The sequence below is a fragment of the Echiichthys vipera genome, assembly GCF_963691815.1.
Source record: "Echiichthys vipera genome assembly, chromosome: 6".
Lineage (NCBI taxonomy): Eukaryota > Metazoa > Chordata > Actinopteri > Perciformes > Trachinidae > Echiichthys > Echiichthys vipera.
In genome coordinates, this window is record NC_139831.1 from 11543579 (window position 1) to 11556008 (window position 12430).

Here is a 12430-nt window from a genome sequence, read left to right on the forward strand (position 1 = left end):
TCTGCTGAGGCTCCTGTCTGAGGCTGCAGGACCACCAGCTTCTAGTCAGTGAGGCAGAGATATCAGCTACCTCCAGGGGTACGTCAGGGCTGAATCATACCGCAAACAGTAATCAGGCTGCTGATGGTGGTTAAAAATCTGTTTAATAGCAGAATAAGCTCACGTTTTTATGACGACCAACCAATGAACCCATGGTGACACAGAGACTCTACAGCAGATGTAACAAAGATATGCCATTCTATGCATTGTAGACTGCTTATTACTCAGAAACATCTGCTGTTCTTTTCCCTTCTCAAACAAAAAGGTGTACGCACACACACACACACACACACACACACACACACACACACACACACACACACACACACACACACACACACACACACACACACACACACACACACACACACACACACACACACACACACACACACACACACACACACACACACACACACACACACACACACACACACACACACACACACACACACACACACACACACACACACACACACACACACACACACACACACACACACACACACACACACACACACATTACTGCTTTGAATGTGCTCTTTCTGTTTGTTATGGAAACTCAGATGAGAGATCTCTAACAGAGAACAAAGGAGAAAGTAGGAGGGAGGGAAAATCAAAGGGCCTCTTGTAAATGGAAGTACACAGAGTCTATTACAGTCCAGGTGGCCGTGAGAGCCACCTCTGCCTCCTAGCAGCATGCTAATCTGGTCTGGGTTGACAGGTATCCTCTGAAGGATAGGTGTCTTTGTGAGGAGCCACTGAGGACATTTTTTGAAAGTGCCAACATTTTGGCCATCACCTCTTCAAACACCTGTTTGGGGGTTTAAACTTGGGTTTAGGTAAGAATTTTTGGTTAAATCCACAGTAACCAATGGGGTTGGGCATATAGTTTGACACATTTCAGAGCCTCTATTGTTTGTCTAGAAAGCTAACAGTTACAAGACTCCAGGAAGTCACTGCGCTGAACCCGTTTCCAAAATTAAAATAAAGAAGATATTACATGTTCATAATTAGTGAGCTTTTTAGGCAGGCGTTCACTATAAAGGTAACTGTCTCCTGGCTGGAGCTTCAAATTAGATGGACAGATATGAGAGTTTTATCGGTCTTCTCTACTAACTCACATCAAGATAACAAGTAGGCATATATTTATATACATATATATATATGTATCAAAAAATTCCTTTAAGGTTAAAGTTATGGTCTAAGGAATGTGCCATAGGGTCCTCACAAGTACAAATGTGTGTTTGCTATCCAGGAAGGTGGTAACATAGAAAGTATGGGGCCTGTTGTGAGCTTTGCTCTGATGGCACAATTAGAAGTGACAGCTAATACTGTGTTGCCAGTTTTCACCCCCACTGACTCCTGGGTAATATGTGTCATGACAACAGTGACGGACACTCATCACTTCGGACATGGCCATTGTGGAAAAAGTTGAAGGGTCAATAGAAAATGAAGCAGAGCACTCCAACGAGCGAGCGAACAAACACCCACAAAGGCTGGTGAAGCTCTGCAGGCGGAGAACATGTCCAGTGACTCAAGAGAACATGAAAATCACCAGAGGGGATGTTTATTTTTGTCAGCACTGTTAATTCTCCTCTCCTCTAGTCTGCCATCCCCCTCAACACTGTATCAACACTACTCCTACAAATAGCCTGCAGCCTCATAAAAGTGTTGTTAATGATAAGGATTAATAATGTTTAAGTAAGAAGCATCCTGATGGCCATAAGGACAAAGTGTTTGAACTGTGAGAACATGAGGTGTTAAATGAAATCTATCGTTTCATTTAGCATCTGCGTCACATGAGGGAGAGGGAAGCACTGATGGCTTGAAGGTTGGAGATGTCATAACTTTAATGTTTCATATTTAAAGGAATATTGCCACATTTTGGAAAATAGGTTTGCTTTCGTTCTCAAAGATTGATGAGAAGATCAATACCCTCCGCACAATCTGGAAACCCAACGAGAATGATTTAGCCTCTGGGGGCAATGGGCAGTATTTTGTGATTTCCTGTGTAGCCAGCAGATATCCAGGCCAGGACTTTCTCTTCTGTGCACCGGATCCGATTAGCAACTTCAGACTTGGAGTTGGAGTTGAGAGAACAACGATAAAAGATCTGCATATGAATGCCGATAAAAGCAAAGGAATTGGGATTAGCTGATTCTAATGATTCTACTGAGGTAGAAATTACCTGCAACTCCCTCTCATCCCTTATCGATCAAAGACGTTTTTTTACTTTGTTTAATTGGGAAAAAAAGTAGGTGTACCAAATTTAATAAAACATGGGGGACCCTTTTTTTTCGCACACGCTAAGGGGTTGGCGTTTGCTACTGTTCATGGAAAATCATGACCAGAGATTTAGAGAGACTGTCGTTTCTAAACAGCGGTTGGTTATGCGCTATAATTAGCAGTGGGCATGGGGCTATCAATATGAAACTAAAGCAGATCCTAGACAAACTCAATGTGTGGAGAGATTCTGCTGTCATAACAAAGCAAACATCACAGTGGGATTACTAGTTTCCCTGGGCGGTGCTACTGTACGTAATTAGATGTGACATTCTGGCTCCCCCACGCTGTTCTGCAGCTGAATGACTCAACCAGCCGATCGATCACAGTTTTCAGCCATTTCATTACCACAGGTGGACTTTAATGCTCCCTCTAAAGTCCTGTGACGGATCCCAAATGCTTGCATGTCCACATTTCTTCAGAAAAAAGGTACAACTTCTAAATATGTGATTTTTCTATGGGGTTTTTTGCGCAGTCTTTATATCCATAACATCCCACTCAAGTAATAAATCTACGGCAGTACAGTTCCCCATAGTGGAAAGGCAAATAAGCAGGTCTTCATCCCAATGAACTGGTAAATGAGGTTGTTTGCCAGCCTGTGTTTACAGTGTCCTGTGAAGAAATAGTAATCCAACCCCTAAACCAGATTTGAAGATTTAGTCAATTTCTCCATCCAAAAAGTCTTTTCACCATTTAAAAGACAACATAAACACAAGCACACGCAAGGAGACACTATACAATGTGTCTTTTCTCTCTTTCTCTCTCCTTTTCTTCCTCCCCAACCGGTCAAGACAGATGGCCGTCCTCCACAGAGCTGGGTCTGTCTGACGTTCCTGCCTGTTATAGGGAAGGTTTTCGTTGCCACTGTACTCTACAGAGGAATTGTTGGGTCTATGTAAATCATAAATAAGTCATTGAGTGTGGTCTTTACCTACTCTGTAAAGTGTCCTGAGATAACTTTTGTTATGATTTGACACTATAAATAAAATTGAATTGAATTGAATTGAATTAGATTCAAAATCCTTCTTAGTTTTGTCCTAAACAGCAGCCATTACTGCAGGCGGGTGGCGGGGAACCTTGACATTACTTACGTGATTACTTTGGAGGTTTTCCAGTAAGCTTGGGTCATTAAATCCCTCCTCGTCCGATGAGTGTGTGCTGTGGCTGGAAAGAGGAAACAGAGAAGTAAAAAAAAGCACACTGGAATACCTATTAGCACTGACAGCCAACCAGAACATGTTGCCATGACAACAGATAGTAAATAACATATAATCGATTTGCATACTCATCAGAGCACACTTTGACAATAAAAGAACAACTTTCTATTAGTGTCTGACAGTTTTCCAAACACAGTAATAAACATGAGAAAAGTGTTTCTGTATCAACAACAAAAATGAAGCCACTTGGAGTCTGCATTGAAGATTTCCCATCATATTTAACCCTCTCTAATGAATGGTCCAGTGTGCAGCCCTGCAAGTTGGCATACAGTATCCTAAAGGTAAAAACTGCAACTAGCGATTATTATCACTGTAGATATGTCTATTATGATTTTTTTTTTCCCCGAGTAGTGTGTGATGTCTTCTTTGGGTTGACCAAAAGAAAACCCAAACACAGAGACAAGAAAAGCATCAAATCTAAAGCTGGAATCAGCGAATGTTTCCCATTTATAATGGAAAAATGTAATCAATTAATCAAATTAGATGCCAAATAATTTTCTGTTCACCAATTAATCAATAGATCTTTTCAGCTCTCTTGATAAAACGAATGTGTGCTGAGACTGGCACCCAAATGTAGATCTCAATGGTGTTGACAAAGCTAGTGCTGTGTGCCACAGTATTGACATGTGTTGATAAAAGTATCAACCGCAATGCAGACGGAATGCAAATGCAGGTCCCCTGGGCTTCAGTAATGTGATGCACAGTGTGACTGTTTGGGATTCTGTCCATGCTGTGCAGAAGCAGGTCATCCTTTGAAAGTAGTACCCTGAAATGGGACATTACTATGTCACAATGCACAACCAATCCACACTTATTCATTTATAAAGTGTCCCCTTTATATATCATATTCCCTCCAGTCATTTGCATAAATAATAAATGACATTCCCTGCTTTAGAAATCAAACAATGCAAGAGGAATTTCAGCAGCAGGCAGGCTGGATTTCTGGCAGCTGAAAAGACCATATTACTCATAAACTAATCAAAGCCAAACCCTAATAAATTAGTGGAAATACAATTAGTCTTTCATACTTGTAGCAGAAATGCTTTTCGTTACTGGCAAGATGCAAAATAATTCAATATTTTCCATTCCATTAAGAATATAGCAAAAGAAAAAAAATAAAATCATTCATCGACAACAGAAAGAAAACAAGATTTTGGATTGGAGAGAAGATGTTCTCATTGACAGAAAGGCAAATATGTTTTTCTATTTTATTTTATTTGTATACACACACACACACACACACGTAGTTTTGTATATAGCTACCAGATGATTGCTGGCTCTCCGGCAGGAACCAATTCATGATTCTGTGATAAATAGAGCCCTATAGATCAGGTAGACAGCAGCTTTGTCCAATGCACTGCGGATTAATAGATATGTTACTGAGGCTGCCATTAGTAACCATAAGCCACTCGGCCAGTAATATCCCCATCTACTGCCCCGCAAATAGCGGTTTGGGAGGAAAGAAATATAGGAAAAACAAAGTGATGCCATCAAACAGCATGGCTGGAGTCGATATTGTTTTACACTGGAGGTTAGGGAAATTTATCACACTTGCAGGCTTTATTAAAATATGTCAGGAAGAAATCGACAAACTAAGTCTGCATTTCTAAATGCTCCACATACATACTGCGGAGGGCGGATGTTTCAACAAAAAAGCTTGAAGTTTTGTATCATATTCTGTAAAATATGTTTTCTCATTGTAGCAGGTTACAGCAGTAGAGACTGAAAAACTACAGTACTTACAGAAATTGTACGGAGTCATTGTTACTGTTTCTAACCCTTATACAGGAGAGAAGGCCCTAAACTGTTCTCTGCTGCAGCAGTAGACGTAGTTTGCTACGTTAATTGTCTTGATGAAATTTCTGAGGCATGGGGCTGGCTGGGCGTGGAGGACGCTCAGTCATTGATCATCTGCCAGCACACAGAGGTCCTGTCACTATGGGAACAAGGGTGCTGGCACTTCACAGTCAATATCCAGGGATTGGTTCACGACCAAACCTGTGATAAAAACGCTGTCCTGAAAGTAATAACATTACAACTGACCTGTGTCGACATGGCAGTGTTTGACCCTGAACTGAGATAAGCTTTGATTTAAATTAACATCAATTTGAAAGAGAGATTTTTAAGACCGTTGTTTTTTGTTTCATATCCCTCATCAAGCAACAAAACACACATTCATTTCCCCTTGTTCCTGCATCCCTAACCTATTGTATGTAAAAATAAAGCCTCTAACTTAGTTGTTTCAGTAATATATATTTTTAAAAAAAGGCAGCAAAAAGAGACATGCCTTCATGAAAGCAGGCAATGTCCTTTAAAGCAGCAAGATTCAACATATTATTGTAATAGGCATAAATAAACAGGCCTCGGGCCCCAATCACCCCCCCCCCCCCATGCAAAATGGATGAGACACGCCCATGCTGTTACTGCAGATCTCAACACTGTAGCAGATGGATCTCAGAAGCAGGAGTGTGAGTGTTTGACTGTGTGTGTGTGTGTGTGTGTGTGTGTGTGTGTGTGTGTGTGTGTGTGTGTGTGTGTGTGTGTGTGTGTGTGTGTGTGTGTGTGTGTACATGTGAGAAAGAGAGAATAAGTGGTAGTGTAGCTAGCTACCACCTCCAAAGTTAGTTCTATGTTAATTGGTGCTAAACAGCTTCAGCCTCAGCACAACCATAAAGGTTTGGACAATCAAACCTGCTGAATGTTCATTTGGCTGTTAGGAGGCCACAAACGTAACCACATCATTTGATAACAATTCTAAAACATTACTGCCAGCATATCATAGATTTGTTTGCTGGCTGGTTTTTTTGCACATAAACAGATATACACATTGAATCAAGAATTACAGTCACATACAACTAAACCAAAGTGTACTCAATGCACAAAGAAAAAACTAAACAAAACAACAAGCACACATTGAGGTATTGTGTTCAAAGTCACGATTTCCACAAGGCAAGGCAGCACTAATACATCACAGAAGCGAGGAGAGGAGAAAAAACGATCACTATTTCTCACACCCAGTCATCTTACCCGTCGTCCTCTGTAAAACTACCCTCCTCAGCCTCAGGGACGTGGCTGTTGGAGAAAAGATTTTCTTGTTGACAAAGTATACTCTTAACATGTTCTGTGAATATACAGACGCCAGGATGGGATTAAAGATGGGTTTGTTCATGAGTTAGTAGGTGTTAAGAGTATGATCGGGAAGGAGTGTGGCTGAGGTGTTGTGGTTAGGCTGACACCAGTGATTTTAGAAGGTCCTCTAATCATTTTTACATGATACTACTTTCATATCTGTACGCTAGCAGCCGGCAAACTTAGCTTAACACAAAGCCTGGAAAAAGGGGGAAACATATGTGGCTGTGTTTGAAATCGCATACTAACATACTGAACCTACTGAACCTACTGAACATAACATAACTGCAGCTGCATCGTGTATGTCGAGAACCAGGGTATATTTTCAAGGCCGACAATGAATGCAGCAATGAAAACAACAATGTTTGAAACTAAATGTGGTCGGAGTGCACACTGCTCTAAAACGAGGCAACAAATTATTTTGACACCTCTGCTCTGGCAGACTAACTGCAGTGCAGCGTTTTGTTAACTGTAAGGAGTGGAGCCGACCAGACGATGTGCTCCACTGAACCTTACAGCTCTCCATTTGATTCCAACTCAGTCTAATGCATAATGTGAGCTAGCTCACTCTTGTACGTTCAGTAAGGCAACACCCCGGTTATCTGCATTAACAACAAAACAATCCACCTGCCTATGGGCAAATGTACTGTATTTGACGTATGTAACAACTGTGCCCATCTAATGGTCTACTGGTTTCCGCGTTAAAATCGCAAATTGCTTACACAAATTTGGTTTATTAATAAAAAGAAAATCAATACATATTTTTCAGAGTTTTGTCACTTGAGTGCATTTTTAAAAAATCAACTTCAATCTACACTCAGAAGGATTCTGGGAGCCTTTCTAGCCTAAACAGTGTCTCTCCAGTGGAATCCAGTGGAATTAATTAATGTCTACACCCTTGGGGTTGGCTTTATTAATTACAGCAGCACTTAATTTGTGGTTAGGAACACATGCAGGCGGCAGTGTCAGTGGGGCTTTGTGTGTGTGTTGGCACCAAATTACAAGTCACCCCACAGAGTCAAACAGTAAGTGTGATTACACATGCATTTGAATTAAATATGGAATGTTTTATCTTAATTTACACTCAATTTATCTCCTTTTTTGCACAAGAATATAATACTACATCCTAAAATAGAGTCAGATACTTTGAAGTGTGCTGTTGGACAAAAAGGTAAAAAATCAACAGTATCTGTCTCACAACTACTTTCATCCAGATTTCACAATTAATATTGGGCAAATATTATAATATATAATATCAGTCAAATCAGACATAAATGTGAGAACAGGTGAGAAGTATCAGTCAGAAATGTAAATGCTATTCTTAAAAACGGATTCAGGCTTGTCAAGATGTTTCACTGTTAAATAATACCATAAATACAACAATCATGATTTCATTATGTGTCTATAACATAAAATATACCAATTATAAACTGGAAAGACATAAACCTAATAAACGAGAGAGAGGGTACAGAATATTTATTTGGAGCAGCACTGTTTCAATCATTTCAGCATCTAAAATGCAGATCGATATTAATGTGATTAAAAACTGATTAGACTCAGATTCAAAAAACATTGTTTCTGATGTGTATAAATCTAAAAAACACAATCAACACCCAACACATACCTGCAAACACATCGATTCGACAATTTTCTGAAAAACTGAGAAATAGTCAGAAAAACTATAAAAGTTTCAAGAAAATAACTTATATAACTTATTTATTCTCTGAAGGAGAAGTAAAATTAGTCAAAATGATTAAATGATTACATATTAATAGCACTATTGTGGATTACATTACTGTTACAGTTAACATTGTTATTGTCTGGTGGCCTATAAATAAATAACAATGACCAGAACTGTAAACTGTTTTTTTTTAATAGGCCATGATAGCATCATCAAAACAACCGCGCCTCATTAAAACCTGACTTTATTCATTCTTGCCTTTTTTTTCTTCTGCTACAAAACACTCATCCATATTTATCAAGTTGCATAAGAGGGAGTCCTCGTTTCAGCGAATCAAAGCAAAACATCTGTATTGGGATAAAGGAGAGAGAGAGACTGCTGCCTAACTTCAGTCTTTGCAGGGAGGAGTGTCTGTCCCTGATGACCAGCAGGCTTGACCCAATTAAATAACCATTAAAAAAAGAAAAGGACATTCTTTAGCCCAAAACACCCAATAACAGCCCTGCTTTTAATCAGCAAAAATAGTTTAAAAATAATTAAATAGATATCAGTAACGATCTTGGATATCATCAACATGATCATTACCACTACTTAAAGTTGGGGCAAGCAATCATAGCATAATGGGAGCTTTGGTAGAGAGAACTCCAGATAAAATACTCTCTTTTGTCCTTCAGCTTGCACTTCATCAATCAAGCTTTTAATTGAATCCTAATGGGATTAATCATGTACTGTCACGCCTGCACTTGCTTTGGTTCTGTGAAGATCTGCTCTCCCACTTGTTTTGCATCCACTGAGGCTAATTATCTACGCACTAAAATGAGAGTATATTCAGGGGGGGAAAAAACATTGAGGGCTTATTTAATGAAACGTTATAATGTAATAGAATATATTTTCATGTCAGTGGAGCTAAGGGAAAAAAGTTTATTCATATGGACTGTGAATTTTAGCTAAATCCCTTAGTTTAAAAGAGGATACTATGCGTTTCCAATATTCTTGTTTCTAATTTTTAAGAGATTTTATAGAGAAAACAATGAAGTATATCGGCAGTTTTCACAAACACCTCCAACATGACAAACGATGGACGAAAGCCTATGAAGGAGAGAGCAAAGTGCCCCCGCTTGCGAATTTCTGTCTGCATTTTATTTATAGTTTATGTTGAGAGGAGCACTGATGCAGCTCCTAATGCGAAGGCAAGGGAGGAGAGAGAGACGCCAGCTGTACTGTGATGCACAATCGGCATTTCATGAAGGTGATGAACATCCACGGTAGAGTATGCAAAGGGAGGAGCAGGGAAAATCAAAGAGTGAGGGGGATAACGGAACATACCCATAGGTCACACCAGCGATGGTGCACTTCTTGAACTGCATCACGTTGCAAGTGAGGGTCCCTGTCTTGTCAGAGAAAATGTATTTCACCTGTGTAGGTAGTCAAAGACAGAATAACACTTACTTCATGGATACACATTTTATTCTAAAGCAGAGATATACATTTTAAGTGAGCACTGGCATAATATAAAGTACTAATTCAACTGCATAGTTTACCTGGCCTAGTTCTTCATTCAGATTGGAGGTGCGAGCCATGGCAGGTGTGTTTGTGGGCTCATAGAGCATGTCAGTGTCCTGAAACCAATCACAACAGTTTTAAGTGTAACTAAACAACAACAACATTTTTGGTAACAATAGAAATTAAACTTGACAGCAGTGGTGAAAGTCTAAAAATAAGAACCCAAAAATGAAAGAAAAATATAATAATAATCGGTGCCCTCTGTCTTTTTTCCCCTTCCAGAAAATACTGAACCAACTGGGGCTGCGAAAAGATGGGCAATCTGAGAACTGCCCTAAATGTTGCTAAAAATTCCTCGCTAGGATGTTCCTTTAAAATTTAATGAATATGGGGGCTCAGAATAACTTCAGGCAAAAAAACAGTACATTTCCTCAGCTGAGCTATTTGATGGGGTTGACCTAGTTGCGAAAGATATAAGAGCAAAAATATTCTAGGTGCTCACTCAAATGTTTCCTGTCCGTCAGGTTTGAGTGTTTCTGCTTTGCAGTGGTCTTTGCCATTCTGTGCATGGTGCTAACCATTTTACTTGTACACTATACTCCAATGTTGATACCAAGCGGCAACCTCCAGGGCTGAAAAATGAAGCCAACAAGAAAGTGTGGTTTCTCAAAAGGCCATTTGAGGCTGGCTCAATATTAATGCTTAAAGTTCTGCATAATCAAAGGCATAGGCGCTTTGAGTGACAGGTGGGTGCAACTACGGGTGTCTAATATAGACTGCAGGCTTAATTTGGCCCTGCCCGGCTCCATTCACACTCCACCTCTTTGTGTTAGGCGGCGTCAGGCACTGCCAAGAGGGTGATAGCTGAAGCCCCTGGGAGCCGCCCACTTTGAACTTCATATTGGCTCTTTAGAAACTTACGGGTGACAGCATGGAGACTACAACCATATTTGATACAGTCTATGGTTGATAGCCAGTTCTTAAAACTGCACTAATAATTTTTGGCACTTGAGGGCAATGTATCACACTGAAAACACCTTATAAAGGTGATGTGTCGAATGTGTCAGCGAGCAGACACGTCTCGTGTTCGTGTCGACCTGACAAATTTAAGTTCAATATGGACTCTCCTTTTATATCCATTTTGGTCTCTACTAGCTCGCAGCGGAACTATTTGGCTCTTTAGCTACTAAATGCTTCACTATGTTCATAAGCTGCTAACTTTTTCTGTCTTTCATTTGGTAGGTAGCACTCAGTGTTTTTTTTTTTTCCTGAGAAAATGGCTGCCTGCTGCTGAGAGTAATGGTAAAATAAAAAAACAATGAGAAAAGACGCTGACGCTCCGTGGAGCTGAAGCGAACTTCAGATTCTGGTGATAACTCTCTGTAGGTGCATAACTTTGAGCAACTCCCTTCACATACAGTACAATTAGTCAATTGATCCATCTTCAACATAAAAACACACCGTAGATTAAAGCAGCTTTTACTACAGTATATAGTCACCACACATCTGTCTTTGTTTATGTAGAGATTAACTATATTGCAAACATATTTTTCACTACAAATGTTGTGCACACTGCCTGCAATAATATAACATGTCACAGGTACTCTGCTGCAGGGATGTCTGCTTTTGAAATGTACATAAACACTGAGGTAAAATACACATGCATTTAAAAGTGATTTTCCTTTTTGAAGCCACACCTGTCAAGGAAATAGTGCATCTCAAATTTTGACTTTTACTTCAGATAAACAGCTTCAACTCACCCAGTTGATAAAAAATGCTTGGATGAACTTGATAACCTCCAGTGTGACCAGGAGACTGATGGGGATCAGGTTGTTGAACAGGATGATGAAGGTGAGGAAGTTGAGGCCAAAGTTAGCCGCCCCGCCATCTATCAGGGGACGAGTGTTGGACAGAAGAAAGTGATACACAGGAGACTCATCAGTGCTAGTTCATGAATATCAGTTAGTTAAATGCCCAAAGCTACTTCCAGCCAATGATCAACTTTATCCCAATCCAGAGGATGTTTTGGGCTAACGTCGTATATTAGCTGGAATTAACCATTTCTTCCACCCAACCTCGTCCTCTTACGACTCAACCGATTAACAGTCCAATTTAATGTCCCAAAGATTCAAAGTAGCGAACAGGGACTGAAGTATCTCAAATGTCATTAGTGTCACAGCAGCAGCCTTGGCATCCAGCATGATCCAGGCAATGAATTCCACAAAGCACTATGCAAAATGATGCTGGTCCCCCCAAAGCCCCAAACAATTGGCAATGATCAACATGTAACCCCACTGACACCAAACATGAAAACAGGAGGGATGTGATTTACCTTGCCTCAGCTTGCTGGAGGTGCAAATGTTACCTTCCTCAACCCAAGCCTTGATCTTAGCATTGTGGTTGAGAGGGACAGCCCATCCCCATGAAAAGAACGATTGCAAAACAAAAAACTGGATGGCAGAATGGAAGCTACTGCTACTGGTACAACAACACATATAGGAGGGAAGACTTTTTCAGAAGTGGGGAGGAAGACAAACGTATCGGATGCTCTCAAGACAAAGGAGGGAGATTCAGT

General features: G+C 40.1%; 1 protein-coding gene across 4 annotated transcripts in view; it reads right to left on the reverse strand.

The window, feature by feature from the left end:
• Window positions 1-12430, reverse strand: part of atp8a1 (ATPase phospholipid transporting 8A1) — a 109202-nt gene that overhangs the window by 53639 nt on the left and 43133 nt on the right. For 3 of the 4 annotated variants that reach the window (XR_014593239.1, XR_014593241.1, XM_083915399.1), the window contains exons 12-16: window positions 11616-11743; window positions 9894-9971; window positions 9679-9767; window positions 6570-6614; window positions 3417-3489 (exon numbers count right to left, since the gene is read on the reverse strand). Coding sequence is in view for 1 of the 4 variants with exons in the window: in XM_083915399.1 (XP_083771525.1) it covers window positions 3417-3489; window positions 6570-6614; window positions 9679-9767; window positions 9894-9971; window positions 11616-11743 (413 nt within the window). In the remaining 3 variants the exon portion in view is untranslated. The remainder of the gene's footprint in view (window positions 1-3416; window positions 3490-6569; window positions 6615-9678; window positions 9768-9893; window positions 9972-11615; window positions 11744-12430) is intronic. The other variant, XR_014593240.1, reaches the window with a different exon arrangement.